Source organism: Neolamprologus brichardi, chromosome 12 (assembly GCF_056152115.1).
Source record: "Neolamprologus brichardi isolate AB-2024 chromosome 12, ASM5615211v1, whole genome shotgun sequence".
NCBI lineage: Eukaryota > Metazoa > Chordata > Actinopteri > Cichliformes > Cichlidae > Neolamprologus > Neolamprologus brichardi.
This window is the reverse complement of record NC_142115.1, coordinates 22,617,741-22,645,710: the sequence shown is the minus strand read 5'-3', so window position 1 is coordinate 22,645,710 and position 27,970 is coordinate 22,617,741. Positions and strand designations below refer to the sequence as shown.

General features: G+C 40.2%; 1 protein-coding gene across 2 annotated transcripts; it reads right to left on the bottom strand.

Moving 5' to 3' along the window:
* agtpbp1 (ATP/GTP binding carboxypeptidase 1) lies at nucleotides 1-27,962 on the bottom strand. Of its 2 annotated transcripts, XM_035907365.2 has the most exons (27): nucleotides 27,926-27,962; nucleotides 26,539-26,597; nucleotides 25,242-25,372; nucleotides 21,282-21,349; nucleotides 19,643-19,706; nucleotides 19,290-19,436; nucleotides 18,760-18,891; nucleotides 18,494-18,587; nucleotides 18,321-18,358; nucleotides 17,835-18,043; nucleotides 17,537-17,714; nucleotides 17,266-17,307; nucleotides 15,658-15,752; nucleotides 15,148-15,264; nucleotides 14,087-14,853; nucleotides 13,916-13,999; nucleotides 13,664-13,753; nucleotides 13,347-13,495; nucleotides 13,055-13,142; nucleotides 10,995-11,139; nucleotides 10,443-10,593; nucleotides 9,378-9,558; nucleotides 9,034-9,163; nucleotides 8,507-8,638; nucleotides 7,819-7,995; nucleotides 5,882-6,033; nucleotides 1-2,207 (listed from the first exon to the last, which is right to left on the bottom strand). In XM_035907365.2, the coding sequence occupies exons 2-27, from the start codon at nucleotides 26,568-26,570 to the stop codon at nucleotides 2,048-2,050; spliced, it is 3,753 nt and encodes a 1,250-aa protein (XP_035763258.2). In that variant the 5' UTR covers nucleotides 26,571-26,597; nucleotides 27,926-27,962; the 3' UTR covers nucleotides 1-2,047. The 2 variants fall into 2 exon arrangements, with proteins under 2 accessions (XP_035763258.2, XP_006789803.2); XM_006789740.3 differs by lacking the exon at nucleotides 17,266-17,307.
* Between the last annotated feature and the right edge of the window lie 8 nt (nucleotides 27,963-27,970).

Sequence of the window (27,970 nt, the reverse complement as noted above, 5' to 3'; positions counted from 1 at the left end):
ATATTCACATTTTATTTCCCATGTATTCAGTCTTAGCTTTTATTTTCTGCAGTACAATCAACTTAAAATGAATAACTATCCCAACAAACGCAGCCCAGCATTGCACATAAGCTGCAAGAGACATAAATATGACAGACACGTATCGCATATTATACTGAAATTACACGTGAATATCCCTCACACACACACACACACATGCACACGCACGACAATAATGCTGTGTTTCTAAGATGTCCCAAACAAAACTTAAAAGGAAGCAAAGGACAGAAAACAGAGGAGTGAAATGGGTTTAGAAGGAAAGAGAGGAGCGAAAAAATTATTGGGGGAGTGAAGCCGAGTTAGAGTGGATAATCAAATTGAAAGCAGAAACACACTTTAAGAGCATTAGCTGAGCAGAATAATGGAATAACTTAAACTCCTGCAAATGTGCACACACAGTCTGCACCCACACAGAAAAATGAGAAAAATGTACGTACAGGAAGCATCACACAAAAAATACTTAATAATTTAAAAACAGCAAGCAAAAAACAAACAAACAAATCAACCTGTACAACAGAAACACATCTCTATGAGCAGGGGGAAAAAAACAATTTGATACTCAGCACCATCTGTTTTTACGCATGGGTCTGTCCTACACAACTCCACAAAATATACACACAAGAGGAAAGAACAACGATGGGAAAAACATTCCAGTATAGACATAAGAGAAGTGTTACCGTCGAGCTTTGGGCTGGGATCAAACAAACGAGGTGACTAAAGATGAGGTTTCCACACTACTCGCATTCACTTTGTCTTTGTTCTGTGTGATTTGTGTTTGTCCAAAGTGCACAAGGGTTTTCTGCTCTCTGTGCAGCTCATGCTTTCTTGTTCATCACTACTTTGTTATACTAACACGGTTCATAAAAAACAATGAAAACACCAACATGTGGATGCTATACATTCCACCTAAATGTGTCACTGATGTTAGTTTGCAGTGTTTACATCCACGTTTTAAATACTGTACAAGGTTTGTCTTTATAAAGACATGAACATTCTGCTTGTGTGTGATATGAATAGCTTCGGTTTTGGATAAAGCAAGGCAGAGAACACATGGGTGATCGGCCCACGTGTCGCGTTGCCGAAGAGGGAAGGAAGTAAGGTCACGGCTCAAGTCTGGTTACATCTGAGCTGGTTCTTGTTCAAATGATGTTAAGATATGACAGCTGTTTGATCATCTGTGCATCCCATTTCAACAGTGATACCTTGGCTTCTCAAAGAAAAGAAAGAGACAAGCAAAGAAGGCCTGAACAAACTAAATGAATACAAAGTTAAAGTGCAGGGCAACAATGAAGAAAGCTAGAAAGAGGAAATAAGAAGGCAGGCAGATTGGATCTCGGTGCTGGCCAGTGGAGGAGATCCAGTTTCCCTAAATCACCTGCAGAAGTGTTTCTATCAAACACAGCGTCACAGATGAAAGGGCTTTCAAAGCCTACAGAAGCCACTGGCTCTATTATACATCTACAACCTTGGCAGAAAGCTTCAGCGTGAGTTTGGAGGTGATAAAAAAGGAGCAGCGAGTGGACCGGGGTTCAAGTTAAATGTCCAAAGTGCCTGCTGGTTGCAGCCCTGTGCAGCTATATGTGAATCTCAGAGGCTATATGGTGTCTGAGGTCAAGGCTTACAGTTCATGATGATTAAATTCTGGTAGTGAAAGGTGAAAACATTCATTAGAAGCTTTATTTTTTGTATTACTGTGGCTTATATCAGTCTATCTGAAGTGAAAGGCAGGTGTAGTACCGTTAGGAGCAGCACGTCAGCCGCATAGAGAAGAGTAAATCTATCAGGTCGACGCACACCTGTGTGGTGCTTATGTACCATTTGGATTTGTATTTACAGCAGGGCCAGGTTTAAATCTATGCTATTTATCCAGCAGTCAAAGTGAGAAGTGTTGCTATGTCACCTGTGAAATCTTTAAATTTAGATCATCTAAAAGCCCAGGCACCGGCTGTTTGTAAGCTCAAACTGCCAGGTACAGATGAGATTAACCCCGCAGCGTTGATCCCTGCCATTAGTACGAGTCGGACAGTTGATCGAGGTGGTCGGGATTCTCATGGACGTTGTTGCCGTGCTCGTTTTCGGGCTCCCCGTCCTCATTGTCGCTTTCTGCGCTGTAGTCTATAGCCTCCAGAAAGGACGGCTCATCCTCCTCCATCACATAGGTAGTTGGGCTGATGGGTAACAAAATAAAGAGTCACTGCCACGCGTGTCATGGATGATGGTTAAACTGAAGAATGGCAATGTTCAAATTGTGAAAGCACAATCAAAACATAACAGGAGCTTTCATTAAAAAATTTATTTTTATTGCTAATGGAGTTAGTGATTATCTTGGACTCACTATTAAATTCTTAGTCAAAGACAAATTTTTTTCCTCAAAGTTTGATTAAAAAAATATTTTCTAAATGAAAAGGCAGCAAAAAAAGATCTGAGAATCTAGATTTAACATTTTTGCTTGATATATGACTTAAATGACCGATATATTCATAAAACTGCTGCAGTTTGTGACCTTAAATATGAGGAAATGCTCTCTTTCCTCACATTTCTACTGCTAAATGCCACATAAATAATCAGATCCTGCCGGTAAGAGTAATTGCTTAAACACAGAACAAAAAGCAAACGCAAACTCTGCAAAACAATTATACATATTAATATAACATTTACAAATCATAAAAACGTAAAGACCGCTAACACACATTAAATGTCTGCTTTGACCAATGAGGCAGTTGGGTTTTTTCTGTCGGTCTTAATGGTTAAATGCTTGCTGGTTCTTTGAGGTTTTAGTGGCTTTAGTGGGTTTTTAATGGTGTTAATGGTCTGAAATGTGATCCCATGGAGACAGTCGATCAGGGGGGCTCAGACAATGATCTCCCACCAAGCTCGCCAGAGTATGAGTGGATGAGAGAGACAGAGACAGAGAAATTACGCATCAGTATATGTACAGCAAACGTGTATGTGCATGAGGTAATGTGTGCGTGTGTAATGCATGTTGTCCAAGCAGATAATGAAAGCAATGTGTCAACCATTTCAGGCCATTACAGAAATATCAAACCAATTCACACACACACACACACACACACACACACACATTTTGTGTATCCTCCAAATTGCAGTCTGTCTGAATATACAAATCCATATATGTTCATTAAAACCCAAATTACCCTCAGTCACACAAGGATAAACCTCCACATCTGCAGAACCTTCTAAATCGTTCTGGTCCTTTCTTATGCGCACAAAAAAAGCAGACCCCATTGCTCGTATCCACCCATTTAAGCACTCCAGTTATTTGAAGACACATCCCAGTGGCCACAATATCATCGTTGTGATGAACTCTTAAATGGTAAGTGGTACTATACCAAGCCCCACGAATAAAGCCATAAATCCAGGATGAGAGCGACCAATCCCAGAGGGTACTAATGCCCACACACACACACACACACAGCCACACAAACACTTTTGGAGTCCCTTAATGATCAGACACATAAATGATGAATGAATATATCAATATGAGAGTAGAGTAGGTTAGTAACAGAGAGACAAGGAGATGCAGGGAGAAAGAGATGTAAGCATTAAGTGGTTTGGAATATAGAGCCATCACTTGGATTCGACTTCTTTAACAAAGCAGAAGCTAATGTATTAAAATAAGAAATGAAGATAACCTTGGTGGTCACGGCTTGGGTTTGGCCAAGCTTAATAATTTATTGGCTGTGTCGAACTAAGTACAATCTAATCTGTGGCGACCTCATATTTCTGAACTGGTCATTTCAATCGAGGTGATTAGATAATGCATGAAGCTACTGGGTGATTTCTTTTTTCTTCTTTTAGGGTGAAGAGCAGTGCTGACTCACTGTCACTTGCTAAAATATGGATGAAGATGCCCAAAACTTGAGTGCAACTATGGTTTTTGAATGAGTCTGTATTTAGATGTGGACACTAAATTTAGAGTTAAAACTGCATTTTTCTTTTAACCCATAAAACTCTGATGTAGATTAGATTTTTTCTAAACTTTAGTTAATGTTGGTTTGTCAGACGGATACGTCATTATTTCCTAATTATAGCAGGTCCGCCGGGTTCGGTGAGAAAAGTCCGACAGCCCAACATGAGGTCCGATTAAAAGGTTAAAAATAACTTTTCTTTAAAAAAGGATTTAAATGTGGTAACTTGTCACGCATGTCTGAGAGGCTTTCATTTTTAATACTGCTGCTTGGGAGTCTAGTTCTATTTCCATACTTCTAACCACTTCCGTATCTGGAATTTCACCACGGAGCTCAAACTTGTGCAGAGACGACAAAGATTGCGGCGTGTGATGACAGCTGGGTCTCCGGTTATGCCCGAGCAGTTTCCAAACCTAAAGATGGTACATCAGTTTAAGGTCACCCCACAGGGTGAGACTGAAGGCTGAGTTTTCTTGCAAGGTCCTGAGACGCCTGAGCAGGTGCACTCGGTGATCCGAACAGTAATACGTGGAACTGTGTGACGGCGTACGCCGCACTGAAGAGGCACAAGTTTTTTGCCACCACAACTTAATCATCGCTCACCACCATTCCCACTCACCAGACTTGGCTCCCTGTGACTCTGTCAGTTTGCCCGAGATAAAAATCAAATTGAACAGCTCCCATTTTGACACACTGGAGAGGATCCAGCGCGCATCGCCGACGCACAAGCGTGAGGGACAGAACGAGACTTTCAAGGAGCAGTCTTAAAATAGCAGCCGCGCTGAAAACTGGTCCGGAGGTGCACGAGAAGACAAGGACTGCACCTCATATAGTCTACGACAGAGTAAAATAGAGACCAGCAGCAAATCTATACATGAACCATCTATCTATCTCTATATTAAAACATCAAAACAGATACCAAACGTGGTAAGTTTTCCAAAAAATGCTGAATAGAATTCAGCCCTTCTTTTAATCCTATGCCTGATACTGTAGTTGTATCCTTTCCTTTACTGCACTGGGGAGTGAGAGCATAAGAAATGAAGTTACTGTACACTACTGCAACAAACTGAACACTTTGACACAAGAACTATAAAGAATATAACTATAGAATAAAAAGGCCGATAAGATTAGAGTTCATCTTAACAGCTGAACTATAAAGACATTCAGTTTTACCATCCTTTGACACTTAGGCTGTATGAGGACACGCTGTGATACTGACTTTAATAAACTGCTTTCCCACTTTGTTGCAAATGTATTCCAGCTATGGAGGGAGGCTAATCTCCACGTTCCACGCACATGTACTACCCTGCACCATCAACTACTTCACGCGCCCCTTAACAACTCTACTGTGTAGGTGTAAATGGTTTTATCAAAAGAGATCTTCTGGCTGTTTTAAGAAATAATGATGCTACTGACAATTATTCATGACCACTTCCCTCTCAGACCAAAGTTTTCATTATATTCCTCACTCATGATCATTGGTAGAATTTCAATGATGCTCACAGCAGCCCTGCATAAATTCAGGCCTTCATTTGTTTCTTGAGTAGTGCTTCAGAGCCAGAGTGACAGTCACACCGTTGAGAATCAGCGCCGAGGGGGAACGTGTCTAGCAGTAATGAGGATATTTGTGCAGATAAAAAAAGAAGGCAGTCTGTAATCATTTCCAGGTAGATTTATGGTCACGGAAAACATTATCAATATCTCAGATACCTGGAGAAGGTTGCAAGAGGACAAGAACTCCACAGCTAAGAAACAAAAAGCTGAAAAACTTAAAACAAAAAGGAGAAAAGGGTTTATGAGGGGAGTAGTTTTTGTTTGCTGTATTGTTTCAATAAGACAAAATTCCACAGCTGTGTGTGGCTTGTTCAGATGACTGCACAGAGTCATGGCTTTGCTTTTTCCACAATACTAACCTGACCACTTTGGACTGTGTCCCAATAATATCGCTCTCCAAATCCAGTAGGTGTTGGTGGTTCCGGAGCCCGGTCAGCCTCTTCAGCCTCAGCAGTGCCACGCAGAACTGAGCTCCCATCTCCTCCAGCTCTCTGGTGCCGATCTGAAGACCCTGGAGAAAACGCTAAATGGTAAATGGTCTGCACTTACACAGCGCAGTTCTTAGTGGTTCTACAAAGTGCTTTAAAATGTGTTTCTCAATTATGCCTTCTCAAACACACTCCAATGACGGCAGTGCTACAGTGCAAGGTGCTCGGCTGTGATAGCGGGCGACTTGGGGTTTGGTGTCTAACACCAGGGAACTTTTGCAAGTGGAGAGGGTTGGGATTGAAACACCAACCGTGAGAAGACTGGACAGCCCGCTGTACCTCCTGAGCCCAAGATTATAAACTCGATACGTTCACCAGAAAACAAACTAAAAACTCACACGCATACTCGCAAGTACTTTCAATATACTGACATATTCAAAAATAACTGCAAAGGTCAGAGTGAAATCTAGTTTAAAATGACTGCTGTGGGTTTTCTAAAGCTGCTCTGGAGCCTGGGGATAGAGTCATTGTCCAGCTTCAAACGCCCCAATTCTCGCTGCGGCCAAGCACTTGGTAAGGAAACTTTTCATGTGGAGACATGATAATTTATTTCATTTTCAGGGACACACATTCAAACGCATATGCACCCCTTCCTACACCCACACAAAGTCTGCACGGTTCATTCGTACAACCAAATGCAAACTCACACAGGAACACACTAACCTTCAGCTCACCCCGAATCCCGACCCCTCCAACAAACCCTTCATGTTCTTTCCCTCCCCCCAGAGCAGAACAGAAGGAGGAACATCTAAACTTGGCCACAGACATATGCAGCCACAAATCAGGAGACATTAGTTCCTGCACATCTGGACAAAAACTTCCATGAAAACCAGTAGGGGTCTTAATCAGAGCCAAAATGGCATTGTGGGACTCAGTGTTAGATGTTGACATTGGCAGGAATCAATAGGAAGGAAGTCAGCTGGGATGGAACACCATGGAGTTAGAAAGAAGAAAGGGAGGCAGCACAGTCAAAAAGGGAAGAAAGAGAAAGGACTGAGAAGAAGCAAAGACAAACAGCACCGCAGCTCCACCTGGTGGGCATGCAGAGGAGCAGAGGGGCACCTCCCTCTGAGAAAACGACAAGCTTGTTCAAAAGAACATTTTAATTTCAGGGTCATTACTCTAAGCTACAATAAAATGCCCAAGTCTTTTATTTGTCCATACAATGGATGGGTACTGTTAAGATCTTACCTCCACTCTTATTGCTGGATTGCACATGTGTTAATGTAAAATATAATAAAGTTTTACACATTGCCAACCTCACCGGAGTAAGCAGGTGGGGCTGTTTGGTAATGTGCCTCAGGTGCCAACAGCTGCAGTAATCTCTCTACAGGCAAATTTATGAATAACTATGAGCGATTATTTAATTATCACAAAATTAACTGTTGGCTGGAGCTTTTCATTAAATAGGAACATTAAAAGTAGGGATTTAATTTGAAGTGGAAACAACTGTATTTTTCTGCATGGGTGCAACTCACTGCTCTGCTTATTATAAGAACACTGTGTTTGAAATTCATTCCAGAGGTGGGCGGCACCTGCTCAAATGAAACCATTTCTTCACAATCAGTGAATTTTCATTAAATGTAGCAAAAGTTAGTTTTGAACAGCCTGTCTCATCTACATGACAGGACAGCACAGAAGTGTTGTCATGAGAGCAGAGCTCTTACAGCTCTGTTAAAATGAAGTCTAAATTGTTATTATGCTAGATAAAGACTGACTGTACAGTAGCACTCTTTGTCTAGTATCGGTACCAATTTAATACTAGTGTTCGGTAGCAATCCATACTAAATAAACAAATATACCCATACCTTATATTTGCCCTGATCACAGCCGCAGAGCGTGCTCTCCATTGTATAGCTGCGTTGCACTCCGATCTCTCGCCAGACAACCACGCGGGCGGTTGCCTCTTTGGAGCGCTCCACAACAAAACTGCAGCTAGCCATGCTGAAGGCTGGAGCGATTTGGGACAGGATCTTGGGAAGGGTCTGAAGAACATATAAAAAAGTGTTTGAGAAGTCTGAACGTGTGTTAGGGGTGCAGATGATTAAATGAAGAAAAACAGGAATCGATAAAAGCTATAGTTATGCAAACCCCCAAATTTGGGGTTTTCATTCCCAAATGCAGACAAAAACATTTTGATGTTACCAGTTTGAACACAGAATGTGGAAAAACAAAAAAAAAAGTATTTTGTCTTTGCAAAATGAGTTTAAACCCATTTGAATATGTTTATTAAGACATGGTGACAGTGTTAAAGAAAGTCAACAAACAGAACAGGTAACATTACAAAGATGTACTTACTAAAATCAATATCTTAAATGTGTTGTCTGTGTGTTGGTGTAATTAGTCGACTGATGGCATGTCTTTTCTGGAGTAATACGAGCACAACTTAATAATGGTGATTCAAATTCAGCCCAATTAATATCCACTGATATGTTAACTGTACTTTCAGAAACTTGGCAAGTCTGAGAGAAGTTTGTGTGTACTGCTGACATTCACCCTGTATCCAAGGTCCTCGTGCAAGTCGCTCGATGTAGCACTAATATTGGACTGCCAAACTGTCTCCTTTACGCTGCAGCCGTACATGAACACGTTCTTCTTCCTGGAATGACCGTGGTAGTCGCAAAACACCTGTGCATTCACACACACATGCACACACATACACGGAAAAGAAGTACATTGAATAGTTTTTTTACCATGACACTGAGACTCGAGTTATGAAATAACGACTTTCTCTGGTCAGTTTGCAAAGAATAACAGCCTCACCCCTCTTTGTGCCTTTACGTTGCCACCCATTGCAATATACCGGTAAATAAAATTATATGTAGCAGAGAGGCAAGCACAGGGTTTAGTTTATGATAACTATATGTGTAATAAAACTAATGCAGTTATTTACAGATGTTAAGTTCGGTGAAATCTAGTGAAAAAGCAGCCAAACAGAATGTGCAGCTGGATGGAGAAAAAAAAAATTGTGTCGCAAAGTGGAAAACGCCCCTAGAGTAATTCCAGTTAATTAGAGGTCATACCAGTGGTGCCCTCTGTATGTGTGCAAGGTACTGCAGCAGGCTCTTAGTGTGGTAGATGGTGGGGTGGAGCTCAGGATTGGGATTCTGCCACTGGCGATTCAAATCCTCCCCACTCAGAGAACAACGATGACTACAGCAGAAAGGAGATGGCAGAAGAGGGGAAGGATACAGAGTGGAGCACAACAGAGCAACAGCTAGAGAATCCTTCAAGACAAGATTTGATGTGTGTTAATGTAAAGCTGTGGCCACCGTGCAGGCCCAGGCTCGGCAGAGTGTGTGTCGTTGGTGTGTATACTTGAGAGTTATGAGCGTGCGTTAATTTAGTTCCATTTCTTTTTACTCACTTCCCATTTATAACTCCATCAGGGTTGAGCATGGGCACTATCTTGAAGATGTAGGCCTCCCTCAGGCTGGCTGCCAGTGGGCTCGTGCCCATTAAGAATTCCAGCGTGCCCTTCATTACCCAGCTGGCATTGGTCTCTCCGGGGTGCACTCTGGCAGACAGGAAGATCAATGGACGGTTCCCTGAAGAGCGAGAAAGAAAAAAAAGCGCAACACAAACATGAGCACAGGGAGATGGAATGAAAAGGAAAAATCTTCAATTTAAAGTTTTTTCATAGCAGAAAAACAACATCAGTGCAGTGCAAAGCTATTTGGAAAATAAGAGTATGCCCTGATACCTCAAGGCTGTTTTACTGTAGTACTAGTCATTTCTATCAGTTACTGGGGAGATTTTTCAATTAAAGGACCCAAAGAAATTATCACCAACTAATGATAGATCACTTGTGATAAAATAACCTCACATGGATCAAAAATCTACCTATTAACAGACCCTGAAATAGTTTTATCTGCTTAAATAGGCTACAAGATACTCAAGGAGATTCTTAAAAGCAAGTAAGTTGGACCTTCAGGCTCAGTTTACTTTGTTAGACAGGAATAATCTTCATTCTAAGGATGACAAATTGGGTGTATCTGAAAGGCTGTTTTAGGTGATAGTGAGTCGAACTAGAATTCTTTCTTATGACCATTTTAATCAGAGTGTCTGGCAATGAAACACTTTGGACTTCTTTTACATACACATGATTCCCATTATTGTGATTTTGTTGCGCATTTGACAATTTTAATCGGATAACTCAATGATTTCAACTTTCTAGATCCCAAATAAGTTCGAACTAACTTTGTTTCACCAGAATAAACCTTCAATATCAATACTTTCCACAAGTTCCTGAGTGCAAACAAAATGATGAATCCAGCAGTTTGCAAAATCTATCGACTCCAAATTTTTCTGACATTTAAAACCACACAGCACTGCTTCCTTGACATTTATTGCCAACTCTAGAGAGAGCTATATAGCTTTAACCAAATAACTTTAACTTAATCTCCATATAGATCTACATTTATTTACTCACTAAATTGACAGATGTGATCATTTGAGTTGGACTCGGGCATGGCAGTGATGGTAAGAAGAGGGCAGGTGTTCCCCCCGAGGGTTTCGCACAGCACGTCCTGTCTCAGGTAGATATGAGGGGTCCTCAGTGCCTCCAGTTTGGCCAGGTGCATCTGCACAAAATGACAAATTGCAGCTTTTAAACCCACTCCCATCCACAGCTTCCATTTGAACCCTCAGAGCTTTTGGATGTTTCTATTTTTACATGTTATGATTGTATTCTTCTTCTGGCTATTTAATGAGCTGATCACAATTAAGTGATTTAGATTGGGTTTAACTGCTGAAGTAATTCCGTGAGGCAGCTCTAGACATATGCAAAAAAAATGTAATGTACCTATTCTCTTGATAAGTGACTGAGAGTAGACTGAGAGCTAATAGTGGTCTGCATCAGGGTTCAGATTACAGGTTTGTGATGTAGCAACAAGGGAAGAGTGATAATTACTGTGCAAGCGCATGCTAAGACCCATTTCAGTATTCTTGAGGTTACACATGTCTTCTAGTGCTACAATAATACCTTGAGCGTAGAGTATGTATAAGGGTAATGATAGGCAAAGTAGCAGACGTCATCTTTATGGCTGAAGGTTGTGCTGAAGGTCAGAGTGAAATATGATTTTCCTTTCTGACCACCGGCTGCGATGGAACTCCTTGCAAAGTGATTCCTACAAGAAGGAAGGACACTTTGTGAGTATCTGTTGAACGCCAACAACAAACACACTCTAGTTCTTCATTAGAGATCTCTGCATAATCTTTGCAGGACAATACATTACATTTTTCATACGTTATGTTGATTTATGTGCTAATATAGGAAACTAGTAAAAGTGGAATCACAGTCAAAAAACACTTGAGCAAGTACTGGAAGCTGGAAGTTGTAGTATGGAATGACTACCTGAATCCACTGGATGGCACTGCAGTTATTTTTATAATAAATATGCCTGGCCTAATGTGAGCTGTGGAAAACTAACCAAAAGAGAAAGTTATAGCTTTATTATTGTGACGTGAAGACACATGCTGTGAAATATTATTTATGCTTCACTTGATTTAAAGAATGGATTAATATATATATTGGAATATTCAGCATATATTTCAATTCAATGGTATGGATATAAGACATTGCAGGGGCCTGTGAACACTGTTAGAGATAGAAAAGCCTTTGGATGTCACCTGGTGCTTGGATATATGTCCACATTTAGTTGCTGCTAAATTCATTTTGATTAGCCCAACACCTCTTGAATGACACTAGTCTCTCATTTACCTGAGTTTCTTTTAAGTTTCTTTTACCCTTTTCCTAAAATTTACAGTTAAGATGAGACAAAAGGTCATAAACTGGTTTGCTCCTGCTGTTAATTTATTAGAACTGTCAAAGCAAGGTCTCTCCTCTGGGGTGAGGTGATGACTACACTGTAAATCCTAGTTTTCTCTGAAAATATACCTTATAACTTTTGTCGCTGTAGCTATAAAATATATGATCAAATGCACTCAGTGGCTACCATATTAGGTACATCTTGTTAGAATCAGGTTGGACCACCCTTACTTCTTCATGATGGAGATTTTGGTTTATATTGACATGATGGTGTCACACGGGTGCTGTACATCCATGACGTCAATCAGTTATTCCACCACATCTCAAAGGTGCTCTATTGGACTGAAATCCTGTGACTGTTGAGGTCATTTGAGGGCAGTGAACTCATTGTCATGTTCACTTGTTATAGACTATTAAAGCTTTATGTGCGTTATCCTTTCAAAGGTAGCCATCAGAAGATGATCATAAAGCTATGGACAAACAACAATACTTTAATTATTCTCCAAAGGGCCCCAAGTGTGCCTAAGAAATCCTCAACTCCTACACCTTTACACCACAAACCACAAGCCTGAGCAGTTGATATAAGCCCAGACAGATCCATGCTTTTATGTTGGTTATGCCAAATTCTGAGCCTACCCTCCGAATGTCGCAGCAGAAACTGAAACAGATCAGGCAACGTTTTTCCAATCTAACATTGTCTAATTTTGGCGAGACCATACAAATTTGAGCCTCAGTTTCCTGTTCTTAGCAAGTGGCTCCACATGTGGTCTTATCTTGCTGTGGCCCATCTGTGTCAAGGTTCAACATGTTGTGCTTTCACAGATGCTCTTCTGCACACTGTGGTTGTAGCGAATGGCTATTTGAGTTAATTTTACCTTCCCATCACACTGAAGCAGTGTGGCCACTGCCCTTTGACCTGTGGTATCAAGGCATTTACACCCAGAAAAATGTTGCTCACTGGATATAGATATATATATATATTTTGGGTTAGAGACAGCCGTGTGTGAAAATCCTAGTAGATCAGCAGTTTCTTAACTACTCAGACCAGCCTGTCTTGTACCAACAACTATGCCATGTTCAGAGTCACTTTTCATCCTGATTCTGATGCTCAGTTTGGTCGTCTACATGCCTAACTCCACCAATCTGCAGTGTGCTATGTGACTGCAATAACAAGGAAAAGTGCATCTAATAAAAGCAGCAAGCCTACTCTTGCTTTAGAGCATTTGATTTTCTGCTCAATTTTGCCCATTTCACTACAATATGATTGCACCTACTTGTAGTAACAGATGTCTGTTCCCGTTCTAACCCAGCGAGGTCTGCCACTGATTGCCTCCTGCACAGAATACATCAGCACCTGCATGCCTACACAAACAAAGACGCACAAACAGGGAGAAAGCCCAAACACAAAATAAGTCAAACTGTGCTGTGCAAATTCTCAAGCAAATTACAGTCAAAAATTTTGTTGCTGTGCCTTTAATACAGTCTAATTCCATTTCTGCTGTATAAAAATCTTTAAAACAAATGAATAAATAAAAGTTCTGTAGGTTGGACTGTTATTCTTCTCACCATAGTTGAACTGGCTGTTTGACTTCTCACAGTTAATGATGTTGAAACGGTAGGTGGTCCCAACACGCATCCCACTCACTTCTAAGTAAAACCACTGGTGGTAGTGATTACTGTTGATGTCTGAATTCAGCACAAGGTCATACTCATACCTGAAGAGATACCACAGAATAAACTCTAAATATGAGCCCGAACATCATCAACCATAAAGAAAACTCATCTAGACCATTTTAGGCATTTAATATTAGTGAAGTCACACACAGCTTACCACAGAGTGCTGTCTGTAACACTGTATACTCCATTGAGTATTAAGTACTTACTTTCTAACTTGAACTGCCTTTCTGAGGTTACCAGACTCAAACTGAGAGTTAAACTTCAGTGATTCACCATTGTCTTCAATAACAGGGCAACTGAAACATAAAAATGAATATACAGTAAATGGCACAACTCTAATTATAAGGAGAAAAGTAGCTTTTGTTAGTACCACTTAACTGCAAATGCTCAATAATGGAAACAAAATTCATAATTTTACATCAGTTTAACCCTAATTGATAAAAAGCTTTAAGGCTCACCTGGGAATGTCCAAGTCATAAACCACTTTATCCAGGATATCATTCGGGTGAATCAACCTCTCAATGTCCTGGAATATCTTAGATCTGCAGCGTAACACCCAAAAAGAAACTGTTAACAGTCTAAAAGGATAAATATTCTTCAATTGCTTATTAATAAGGATGACCTCTCACCTCTGTACACCATAAACTCTTTCCAGAAGGGGCTCCTTAAAAGTTGGGGCTACATGGCCAAAGTAGTCTGGGTAAGCCACTTCAGCGTACTGTGGGACAGAACGTGTCCCTTTCACCATCTCCACGTATAGGTCAGGGTCATGCAGCGGGAGGAGGAGGGCTGTGTCAGGCACCTCCAGAACCGCTCCTTCCCCTCCCTCATCCTCAGCACCCTCTGATCCACAATCTGAACCTCCTCCTCCCATGCGACGTGTAGCGATATCCCCCAACAGCAGAGGTGACTGTATGTGTCTTGTAGCATTGACTGGGGATCCCTCTTGTTTCACTCCCTTTAAACCGTCCTCTACATTCAGAGCCCCCTTGTCTTCTAGCGAGACACAATCCAGTGCATGCGGTAGTCCCTGTTCTATCATCTGGCCTTGAGAAGAATGCATGGAGGAGGATAAGGTTGTATGCCCATCTGGGGTAGGAATGTGAGTCTCCTCTTTTTTGTCATGGTCCTTGGTGAGGTGGATCGTGTCCAGTTCTAGAGATGCTAGAGAAGCAGCGGGGGTTCGAGAGGTGGCAGAGGGAGGAGGCTGTGTGTGTTGTCCTTTGATAGAGTTCCAGATCTCCTGAGAGGCTGGTGTCGCCATGTGCTTTGGGGACAGGGCTTGAGCTGTGGGCACTATGATTGGACGAGTGCATCGAGCTGAGGATGATGATGAAGAAAGGGATCCTGATGAAGGAGTAGAAGAGGCACCTTTTGAGCCTTCAAAGTTATACCCCTGCAGGAACAATATATTGTAGTTAACAGTTCATGCATTGAAGAATGTCTAGACCAGACTGCTGCCTGTCAGCCAGTAGGATTTTTAGTAAATATTACATGTTCAGTCGACACCACAAATATAATAAATAACACAATTTTGTTAAACTTTTGAAATGTGATAAACAGACTGACACACGGACACATATGCAAACTTTTAGGCACCTACCCATCATGCAATATCAACACCATGCAAGCACAGAGTCAAGGTCTTAAAGAACTATGAGGACCATGGAGCCGTGTAGAAAATACTGACCTGAAAGTCTTCAGATAGTTCCAGAAAGAATCTCTCATATACCCTCAATTCCTCGAATGGACGACCAGGGCTCTTTGTGGGATGCAGCTTGTTCAGGTCAGTCTCTATGTCATCGTTCTGATTGACAAGAAACAAAGGAAGAAAAACTTCAAATTGCCTGTTATACATTTGTATTTGCTCTGTCAAGACAGCTCCAATCTAGTTCTTATGAGGTTCACCAGATATGGGTGACAAAGGGATTTCAGCATTCAAAAATGGCTGGTAAATTATGACTGCCCTCTACTGGAAATTTAGGAAAGTTCAGATATCAATGACGAGGTATGACTCATGAAAATGTATGATTTACACAAAACTAACGATGATATTATAATTTCCAGTGCTATCAAAGTTGAATTGTGAATCTAATATCACATAGAGGCAATATGCTTGCCATAGTGAACAAGTGTACCACATGTTAGTGTACTGTTATTGTGTGAAATGTCCCATATGCATGCAAGTATTTGGTATTACCAAAGTGCGATGAGCTTTCTCGTCCTCTTCATTGTCAGTGTCAGTTTCTGCCTCCGTCTCCTCATTATCGTCGCTGTCATCCACCACATCATCCACTGGGTACAACACACATATGCAGAAATTATTCCCCTGACATTTCTGTTTGTCTTTTGCCCACGCTGGGGGAGAGAGAGGAGGGGGGGTTATTATTTCTGAAAATGTGAAAGAGGCCAGCACATGACCAGAACAGCAGTCCCCCCCAGAGGATTCTGGTCAATGAGTTGTAATGCTATGTCCAGAACAGAGGAAATGTTAACAAAAAGATGTGAGCAGCCATGGTCAAGAGATGGGTGATCAAGAGAAAGAAGAGATTCTGAGCACGTTTCTTCAAATACAAATTCAAGAGCTCACCGACATGTTTTCAGGAATATAAACGAGTCAGCACCAATCGATGGTGTAATAACTAATGTATATCACTGTTTTACAGCGTTCCTGTTTGATTCTACACTCTGCAATACATCAAAAACGGAGGTAGTATTTAGTAACCTTCTTTTTAAAAGATACAAATACGAACAGTGCTACTTGGAAAAAAAAAAAGAAGAATGTAATAGAGCTTTTTTTATGTAAAATTTTAGTTGAGACTAAAGGCCCTTACACACCGAACGTGTTGTGTAAAAACAAAAGAAAATTCAAAATTTAATGAATCTGAATTTGATGTGTAAAATATATAAACGCAGAAGGTGTTGCGTTCTTACAAAAAAAATTCATCCTCAAAAAAAGGACTGTCAAGAAAAGAAAAAAAAAGAAAAGTTGAGCTGATGATGAGCTGGCCCTGATCTTCCGAATGAAGAGAAGGAAGAAACGAGGATTCTGGTTCATCCAATTCTCACGAGAACACAGCAGCAGGGAGAGTATTATGGTTTGGTCCAGGAGTGGAAGCGGTATCACAACCGCGTTTGTACATTTCAGGATGTCAGTGGGGCAGTTTGAAGTCTTGTTAGCAGAGTTGGAATCACATATGAGGAAGTACAGAAATCATTTCAGAGAGCCACGTTAGTCGGAGTAGTGTTCGGCTGTCTGTCTGAGGTAAAATCATATTTTTTTAAATTATTTCAATGTCGTTGCATATTCAGAATCAGAATCAGCATCAGAATACAGTACAGCTTTGGATTTGAGCTATGAATGCACTTGTTACCAATGACCAGAGATCTGATTATTTGGATCCGAAACATCAGAAAAATTTAGATTTGTTCAAAAAAATAAGTGTTTCAACTCCATCGAGTAAAATTATTTGGTCCATTTGAATGATTGCTGTAAGAAAAGGTCCGAAAAATATATTTCTAACGCATAAAACATTTACACAATTCTACGTGTCGGTGAGAAAGGGCCTTATGAGAAAAGAAAAGAAGCTCAAATGTTTCATCGCGCAGCCTGTGGACATGATGTAGGAAGCAAATTAGCTGAGTTAAATGCAAGAACATACAGTATGTCTACTAGTGGGAAAGCAAGACTATGCAATGTGCTCTTTATTACCAACACATGTCATGTGTTAGTTTAGTCAAGTATGACGTGAGGCGAATGAGAAAGAAATAGTGAATCTGTATAATCTGAGGGTTACGTACGTCTTACCCTTCTTTAAGGGCTTGTTGCTGAGCTGGTGACTTGTTGTTCCTGTAAGGCACATTGTGTGCAGCAGTGTCATGAATGTTGTCATTAGCCATTTAGTATTATTTATCCGTCTGTAATGGTATAACGTGTTGAATCTAACAGTTAGGACAGCAATTAAAAAAAAGTGTCCGTACTGTATAATCATAGATGGAAGGCGTGCACATACACAGTGATAAGCTGGGCCACACGCTTGTGAACTCTGTGTGTGTGTGTGTGTGTCCTGAGCTCTCACCCCCAGGAGGCTGGCTGTACAGCTGTGCCACAGGTCCAACTGGAAGTACATGAGGCAGCTGGTAGTGGAAAGCTGATTTAATGGTAGGCACAGGCAGACGGTTTTTAGGAAAACACTTCCTCATGATGAGACTCGAAGTGTTGATCAGTGGATCCAGAGTTCGCACCGGCAGACACTCCTAGAAACAAAGCCACAGAAAAATCAGAGAGCAGCTCAGCCCGAAACCTGTGTATGTGTGAAGCAGTTCTGTTTTGCATGCTTTAACTTCTTGTCATTCACATGCAATTTTCTTACTCACGGTAGATGTGTTGTAGAGGATCCTCATGCCATCGGCCTCTATGAATGCCTTTCTCCCAAGTTTGATGTTGGTAATATTCCTGAGACAGACCAGCAGCCCTTTGCGAATAAGCATGTGACGATGACGTGCGTCATTGCGATGCCAATCCAGGTACAGGGCCAGCAAGGCGGGCACATGACTGCCGTCCACTGCACGACGAGCGTTAGTTTCTGAAAAGGGAAGTGAAACAAGAAGCGAAACCACTGCTACATATCACTTTGCAATTGTGTGGCGGGACAGAAGAAGAAAATGAAAATAAAAGCAGTAATAAGCATACAGTATATAGGAGAAAGTCACGTGACACTAAACTTTAAGTCTATGTGGAATGATCTATTACACTTTGTGCTCCAGAGCAGAAAAGACAATAAGTGAAGTACAGGCAAAGGATTAAACAACACTAATTAAGGACCACTGAGCTGTTTAATGCTACAAACTTAAATTACTCACTGGATTTGAGAAGTGCTCCAAGTGCATCCAGAGCTACCCTGTTGATTTAAAAACAAAAAAGATGGTTTAAGCAGAGTGTCCAACAGCAAATAAGACACAACTATGGCCAGAGGCGTATGAATGTGGCTGTTTCAGGTCTGCAAAGGAGCCAGCATTGACAGTTAGACACTCACTTGAGCAGGCTGGTGTTCTTCTTGCTGTATGGTGCTATAATCTTGAACATCAGTTCCACTACTCCATTCTTGCCCAAAGAAATTGCATTCACCGCTATTACAGGAGAAATCAAAATCAAGCACAACTTAGAAGTAAACACAGCCAGTTCAGTTTAATTATTTTTATCAGCTGCTGTCTGGGATTCTGTAGTATTTTTTGGGACTACTTTGCTTGAACTTCATTAGAGATTATAATACATATACTGTGAGAGTTTACGGGGACTTACAGTTGGCCGAATAAACCCTGAGAACCTGCAGGCAGGGCAGAAGGAGTTTGGCATTCTGTAGATTCTGTTTGATCAGGCTGATGGTGACGTTCAGAGCTCCACTCAATCGGGCCTTCACACCAAACTTTCTGTCTGGACACACACAGGGTCCAATGTCCCAGCTCAGTAAATAAACAATAGAAACGTTTGATTTTTCAGTACCTTTCCTCTATTTTTGTTTCTGAACAGAGGACTTGTTATCACTTTTGCTTGTTGTTGTTTTTCTGCAAATGGCTTAAAGTTTTTTCATTTATCCACTTAACACTGATAGCAAAGGCAGTGAAAACAGAACACTCACAGGGACATCATCGGTGTACAACTTCAACATACTTTCTAAATAAACATTACACATGTGGTGTCAGCAAAAACTTTTCATAATGTAAACATAACACTCTTTATTTACAAGCATGATGCCAAAGCAAAACAAAAATAAGACAAAAATACAATCACGGGCTCATCCAGTCTGTGTGTGTGTTGGACTGTGACATTACCTTTTGGGCCAACCTTGGCTAAGAGTGAGTGAAGCTGTAGCATGAGTTCCTCACTGGGAGGCAACTCTTTGCTGGCAGAGGTCAGGATCTGGAATAATATTCCTGTTCCTCCTTTGGACACAAACACTCCCATCCTGCGACCCCTGCCTGAGACAGAAAAGAATTGAGAGCATGAGAACCACATGAACTAGATACTGTAATTATTAATCCAATCAAAAAGTGTAATTTAACACCACGTAGCAATTTATTGGTAACAAAAATCAAAAAGTTCACATGTTTAGCAATTGATTGTGTTGTTAGAGCATGAACAAACTCGGTGAACAAAAAAATGAAGAAAAAAAATCTCCACTCACCCACAGTCAGCAGCTCACTAAGAATATACAAGATGTTCAGGGTGGTCTGAACGTCTCTGCTGTTCTGTAACAGTCACAAATAATACATTAGTTAAAAATTATTTGCACGGTAAATCTGAGAAATTTGTGTAATTACCTTGATGTTACTCTACATAAGTGTGAAATCTAATTCCAAATTGAATTCAGGGAACAAGGTGCTAGAAAATTGAGTCATAATGCAAGTCAGGTTGTGAAAAACTACACACACCCTTACTGCATCTATAGGAATTAAGAGGATAAGTAGCAGCCAGGTGCTTGGTCACAGAATCTCTATAAAAACAGACATTTTTGGCAGTTTGCTAGTCTGGAGTATCCAGCTGTGTGTTAAAAAAGATGTCAGCAATCATCTTGGAAACGACATTGTTGCTGTCCATCACTCTGGGAAGGGTTACATGGCCATTTCCAGATAATTAAAACTCATTTAAAGTCCTTCATTTGTCAGTGAGAAAGATTTTTCACAAATGAAAAGCATTCAAAGCAGCTGCCATTTTTCCCCAGGAGTGGATGTCCAAGGAGATTCACCTCAAGGTCAGACCATCTAATGCTCAAATGAACCGAGTTGATCTGAATGTGATCTGAACTGTCTCTGCAGGCCTCAGTTAGCATGTTAAATGTTAAAGTTCATGACAGTTCAGCTAGAAAACAGACTGAACAAGTGCAACGTGTTTGGAAGGGTTGCCAGGAGAAAAACCGCTTCTCTTAAAAAAAGGACACAGTAACACTCTTAGGTTAGCAAAGTCACATCTGAACAAACCACAAGACTTTTGGAACAACGTCCTTTGGACAGATGAGACGTAAGCAGAGATGTTTGGCAGTAATGTGCAGCACCATGTTTGGTGAAAACTAAACACAGCATATGAGCACAAACAGGTCATACCAGCTGCTAAACATGGTGATGGAGGGGGTGATGATTTGGACTTGTTTTGCAATCATTCAGTGGAACATGAAGTCCTCTGTACCAGTACGAAGGATTCTAGAGTCAAATGTAAGGCCATCTCTCTGACAGCTAAAGCTGGCCCAAACTGGATCATGCAACAGGACATTAATCCCAAGCATAACAGCAAATCTACAACAGAATAGCTGAAAAAGAAAAGAGTCAAAGTGCTGTAATGGTCCAAAGTTGAGACCTCAATTTGACTGAACTGCTGTGGCAGGACCTAAAGAGAGCTATGCATAAACGAATGCAAACAAACCTCAATGACCCAAACCAATGTTGTGAAGAAGAGTAAACCAAAATTCCTCCACAACAACGTGAGAGACAGATAAAGTCATACAGAAAACAATTACTTAGTTATTGCTGCTAAAGGTGGTTCTATAAGCTCCTGAATCGTGAGGTTTACTTAGTTTTTCACACAGTGCTTCTGCATTATGATTTTTTGTTTTTGCAAAATAACAAAGCAACTTTTTTAATGATGTGTTCTGATATGTAAATCCTTAGAACTATATTATATACATGACTGTATGACAGTAATATCTTTTTAAATGATTTTATAATAAATTTCTTAAACATTATTGATCACTTAGATTGACAAAAAGCTCTCTTCAACAAGTCAGTAACAATTGAAATGCATAAGAACTCAAGTGTTGTTTGTGAACTGACCTCCAGGGAAGCCAGGATGACTTCCATGCCGCTGGAGCCTTTGGACATGACCTCTTTTCCACTCTTCTCTGTAATGCACAGCAAAGTCAACATGAACACAAAAGTTAAGGCTAACAGATTTGCACTGCAATTTTTGATTTTTTTGGAAATCACAATGTAATTTGTACTGGAGTATGTAAAAACATCTAGTTTACTCACAGTTAGAAAACTCCTGCAACTCTCAGTGAGTAAAAACTGCATCTTTAAGGCACATTTTACAACCATGTCCTCAACCAGTCTTTGCAGTCTTTGTTTATATACTGACCTGCTCAAGAACAGCTGAAAAGGGTGACAAGGTCTTGCAACAACCCCTACTCTTTCTTCATCTTCCCACCTCTTTAAATCCATACCCTATGTTTGTCCTGTTATTTAGGAGCTGACAGATTCCTGACCTCTAAAAAGGACAGTATTGTTCCTGTCCTGAATACAAAGGGATAATCAAGTACAAGTATTCGCCTTTGCAAAATGCTCTCTGTAAACCAACAGCAGAAATTTTAGATGATTACAAATATAGAAATAAATGTCTTGAAATTGTATCTCAAAATGTGATACATACATGCCACATACTTTGCATATATGAGGACCCATTCACATATACAAGTGCTCTGGAAAGTAAAGCAGTAACCTCTTGTTTCTGTTATGCCAGACCTATTAAAGCACTTCATCACCAACCCCACTAAAGAGTAATGAAGGGTCACACAAGGGCAACTGTATTGTTTGAATAATGATGATTAGTTTGTTTATATAAGAATCCTATAAAATAAACGGAACTTCGAGACTGAACAATCACCATTCATTTCAACTGTAATTTTTAGTCTGTAACAGCTGACAGTGAAAAATTATCACACATGAACTGAAATGCAATATACCGCAACTCTCACTCTACCCACTCAAAGTAATGTAGTAATATATATATATATATATATATATATATATATATATATTTTTTTTTTTTTTTTTTTTTTTTTTTTTTTTAAATTTTACTCAAGGTGTTCTGAACTGTACCTGGTGTGTCCAAGGAAACCACAGATTGACGGTGTCTCCTGGTGTAGCGGTACTCCATTTGAGGATAAAAAGTTAAGAAGCTTTACATGAAACAGTGTCTATTTTCCAAAAGATCCCATTGAGGCTTCCACAGGAGTACTAAAACTGATTCAAAAAGCTTAACTCTTTGACACCTCAAATCATGTGTTGCCAAAGATTGAAAATCAAGGCTTTTCACTAACTCCTCAATTAGTCAGTCCAAGCCTCCTACTTCAGGGCTCTCTGAAGCTGGTAATCAGCCCCTCTTCTGCCTTGATACCTGAAACTAATCCACAGACAGCTCCTATAGATATCAGCATAAGACAACTCTTGTTATGCAGAGGGGGTGGATGATACATTACCACCAAATGAAAACAGACACTACAATTCCCACAGGATCCATGCAATATGGAGAAAATTCAAAATTTCATTCATTTTGCAGTAAACCAAATGTCCAAAGGTACAGTATGTGGAGTAATTATCTTCCTTTTCCCTTTTAAAATTATTTCAAGAGATGACATTTTGTCTGCCCTTACAGCACCTGACATTCCCTTGTTCTTTCTCGTGGTATTTCTTGACTGCCTCTTAAGCTCCTGAGACCCTGAACTTGAGACAAGAGTACAGCAAAGTCCATCCTGGGGTGTATAGTTACTGCATGCAGGGTTACAGACCTCGGCGCTCCCCTCAAACCGACGTCACACTCATACACATTTCAAGTTGAGACTGCAGGCATGGTGTCACGGACAGCCAGGCAACAGGTGAGAGAGGAACAGCTGATATTGCATGATTGATAGAGTCACAGACAAGCCTTTCCACTGTGCCCATCATTCATGATGGATTAGCTAGGACGTTGCTTTGAAGGAGGAAGCAACAAGTTATGGAAAGACGAAAGGTGAAATTTAAGAAAAGTAAGAGAGAAGAAGTAGTTGGAAATCACATATCATGATTCAGCAGAATTTCTCAAAGGAGGAGGGGGACTGACAAGCACTGAAAACCAGTAACTTAAAACTGTGCTACAGGACTACATTAGTTTATTATAATTATTATTATTAGTAGTAGTATTATATAATCATACTACTACTAATATTGTTATTATTATGTTATTATACGTAAAAACAAACAAAAATCTTGCAAAAATTTATTTTTTGCAAGATAGCATTTATTTGAAGATTGTGGGTTTTTTTAAAGGTTTATAACTTTACCTTTGTAAAGGTTTGAGGTACGAGTTTCAAATGCTAAATGTTGTAAACACAGGATCAAAAGCCTCTGTGAGTTTGTTAATATAGCAAGTCCTTTAATTTTTAATTGTTACAGCAGCAGAACAATGCTGTTTGTTTTTTGTTTTTTTTAATTAGCTCCTTGCTAACCGATACTCATGTATCAGTGTGTTCGACACCTGGTGTGCCACCTTCTTCCGTTATGAGATCTTCGTCTCCGTTTTCCTTTCAAGGAGTAATCAGAGAATGGGGGTCACATCTTGACTGTCAACGAACTACTACATCTCAATTTACACACCAACCACACTTTAAGTTTTCTACGAATTTGAGAATTTTCCCCACAACCTGAAGCTAGGCATCAAGGCATTTGTGAAATGTACAGATGGGTTTGAGAGGAAGAAATGTACTTAATAAATGGACAATAACTCTGATTCTGCTGCATTTGACTGAAATACAAATGAGACTTCTTTAAAGCTTTCACACAGATCTATGTCTTTAAGTCTTAAAACAAGGTAGTTAATAACAACCAACTCTTCCACTTGGTCATTATAGTTCCATTGAAAGACTTCGAATGGTACAAACTTAAAAATTATGTACATTTAATAGAAATTAAATGCTCAGAAACTGATTATTTACAGCAAGAACCAACAGAAACCAATTAAGTCTTAAGATTAAATCCAAACAATTCCAACAGGTGCCCAGCTTCTGCTGATAACTTAATCATTTTGCTGCAAACCCTCCATCTGTACAAAGACCAGATGTGTTTGAACACACTCTAAAACTATGCCCTCTGACACATTAGGCATATCTACTCATTATCATTCCCATCCATGGTTATTGTAATAAAGATTTCTCAGCTAACTGTAGTCATATTGTGCTCTGGCATTGGGCTCATTTTGTGGGATCAGCCAGAGACACAACTATTGTGTTAGCACCTTCAATTAAGCCGTTAATCTTATAAATGTGGGTGCATGCACATTATAAATAAATTTAAATACATCTTAAATGTTGTTTAAACTTCATATTTCAGGCCAAACCTTTTCTAGAATTGAAAGAAATGATTGTATCAGTTATGACTGGTGCGTCTATACATACATGACCATTCAAATAAAGGTTAGGGTTGTATCCTCATTAATTTTAAACACGAGCTTTAAAACAGTTGCACAAACAACTGCCCATTAGCAAGACTTGCATCCTGGAACTAAATATACTACTTTGTGGTTGCGTGACTATTCCAACAACTAAAGATGCAGTTTACAGACATGTACTTGTCTGTACACGTTCATACATGTCCAACAGATATACTGAAGATCTTCCAGATAATTACTGGGAGTTTTTAAAAAAGTGATTTCACAGGAACCTTTGACCTCCTAATTCTAAGCATCTTATCTCAAGTCCAAGGGAACATTTGTAGCAAAAATATGGAGGTGATCAAAAACCTCTGATCAATAATGTCGAATACTTGCTTACACAATCCAAACGAATCGCTTTGCAAATTGCAAGGAACTGCTGTTTTATAACTTATTACAATGCCTGAATATTTTGCAGCTGTTTCCACTGCCAGCAATGCAATTCAAGGCCAGGACTGCTCACTGAGATCGCACTTGGCTCAAGATAACAAAACTATACCGGAGTTCAGGAGATTACATGTATCACTGTGCATGTTTGCACACATTCTTACCCTGTGTCTGTATGAGATGAAGGATCTTTGTAGTGACCTGTCTTGCTGTTTCGACATCCCTGACCATGGCCTCACCATTCATCCTTTCCAGTTGGCCCAGGAGCATCACTATCCTGGAGTTACTGGGAACCCTTGTAACAAATAAAATCAGTTTTTACTTTTAGAACAATGCATCCAACAGGATAATTCAGTCATATGTTTAAAAAAAATCAACAAACAACAACAACAAAAAAACAACAACAAAAAACACACACACAGGATGATCAACTGTGGCCTCAATTATGGGAAAAGGCTAATGTTATTAATCACAATGTGCAGTTGGCACCGAAAAACAAATGTAAAGCATGATCTAATATGTGCAGTGACCTCATATACTCACACTGAGTCAAGTGTGTCTTAGCCCACTTTTAGAAAGCATCCAATAAAAACATGTTACTTTTAGCAGTGCCGGTGATTACAAATTGGCAGTCTATGACTATATGACTCTAAAATTCATTTATTAAAGCTTTTCAACAAAGCTGTCTCTTTGTGTTTCACTTCATTTCTGGAGCACTGATCCGTCCTCCTCTTATAATCTTAGCTCAGTAGCACTCAGCTGGAAACTCGAGGTTAGAGGTCCGTTGTTGGTACAGCAACGGCAAATACTGGACCGAGAATCAAGACCCTGATTCTACCCAGGGGAGCAAAAATGTCTTATATGTCCTTATAAAGACAGAGAGAGAAGAAAGGAGAGAGACAGAGAAAGTGTATGCTAAATACAGAATAGCAAAAAATGTCAAGAGTGAGGGAAGAATAGTGCATAAACAGAAAAAGGAAAAAACAGAACAAAAAATAGAAAGCCTAAATAAACATACTACATTAATCACTATGACAAGCACAGACACACAAACAAAAAAAGATTTTGGAAAGCCAAAATACACCGAAGGTTTTTCAAAGTATATTGATTGCCTCAGCATTAAGGACAGCTGTTATTTTCAGTCTTGACATATCGAATGGCTGTTTCAAGCAAGGTCCGCTAATTATCTACCAGTCTCTGCTCTGTTGCACAAGAAGAAAAGCAGGGTCAAACCCTTCTGCGAAGAGTCTTAACAAGGTAAAACAGAACAAAAGTGGAAGTGCATCATAACACTAAAGGCTCACTGAGACAGAGAGAGAGGGCGCGAGAGTGTGAACAGATGGCAGTGACAGAGCAGCCTTCAATCAGAAACACATGCACAAACATCACAAACCCCATGCCTGTTTGTGTTCACATCTGTAATGACATTTTTATTTGCTTTCTGAATGCAAATCAACTCACCCCTTCTCTGTGGCCATTTTGGGCTTGTTCATTTTTACGACATCAACATTTCAAGTCATCTGCAAGTGAAAGAACATGTAGATTAGATATGAAGAGGTTTTCAACACAATTTTAGACACAAGCAAGTCAACCTTTACCCCACTGGACTCCCTCTGTTGCAGCCAGGCTTGCTACTATGCCAAACCATTTCACAGAAAAGTTAAGTGTCCCTGGCTACAGTGTACGCATGCCTTGTGAGGTCACCCCACAGACAAGAAGCTGTCAACTTAGGGGACACACTGAGCAGAGAATCCATTAGTCTGCAAATATGCAGGTGCTCCGCAGCAGACTAAAAAACTGTCCTCTGTGTATCTGCCCAGCAGTGCATGCTGGGACCACCTGGGGGACACATTACCTCTCAACTGATTTCACACAAAACAAAAGGAGCTGTTCAACTCATCTCAGATATCCACACAAAACAGTCGCAGTCAAGGTAATGTGAGCACAAGGTTTGAAAGCACGTTAAACAAGTCAACTTAGTGCGGTATCATTAACCGAAACGGATGAGCAGGTGAATCCAAGAAGACTGGACGAGTTAGTGTGCTGCACTTTCAAAACAGAAGCATTTATGGGCTGAGATAAGATGGGTCACAAACATGTGTTAGAGCGTGGTCATCACTGGTGCCTAATGCCATTTACTCCATTATTTTTAAACACAAGGGAGTTTTGTAATAACGTTATAATGTGCTAGAAATGTCCACACTAAAACACTTCATTACTTTAGAATTGAAGGTAAATAAGTAAAAAAACACCTTTACTCCTTAACGAGACTTTTGCAAAGCGTACATGCCCATCACCCGTTTTACCAAAAGGATAGAGCCTAATCTAAGAGTGACAGCACAATCTATGGTCACGCCTTTGTTACAAACGGGCTAAAGAAGAGCAAAGATGAAACTGGAGGTCAGACCATGTACACGTTTAAAATTTGCTCAAGCAGTTATAAAATCTAACATGTTATAGAGGTCAGCTTACACAAGACTGCTGTAAACAAGTCGAAATAACCCTATAGAGCTACTTCACAATCCCCGATCCAAAATCCTTTAAGAAACCAGGGTCATTGCTCTCATTGCACCAGCTCACGGGGGTTGTCATGTTAGCGGGTTATTGGTGAAAAGGCAAACAGCTAGGCAAGCCTCTGTACGGTACATGTTTACAAGATGCTAAGTCAGGCAACCTAGCTGAAGCTGGTGGCCGCTGCACCTGCTGGGCTAGTCACTCATTAACGACTGGCTGTCTGCGCCAGCAGGCTAGCTAACTGAAGAATATGCTAACAAAAACAGCACACAGTAGATGTTAGCTGAAGCAGTGGTTCTTTAGAATGGCAACACAAAAGAGAAGACGTACAAACCTGTATGAAAAAGGAGCTGTTGTCCCGTTTAGGGTGGTTGCGAGA

Bases quoted from the DNA above. Each gene is read 5' to 3' on its own strand.
- agtpbp1 (XM_035907365.2), bottom strand. From the start codon at position 26,570: ATGAACAAGCCCAAAATGGCCACAGAGAAGGG. The intron at 13,754-13,915 runs GTGAGCCTTAAA...TTTATGTTTCAG, and splicing joins TATGACTTGGACATTCCCAG to TTGCCCTGTTATTGAAGACA. The intron at 11,140-13,054 runs GTAGGTGCAATC...TCCTTCTTGTAG, and splicing joins ACAGACATCTGTTACTACAA to GAATCACTTTGCAAGGAGTT.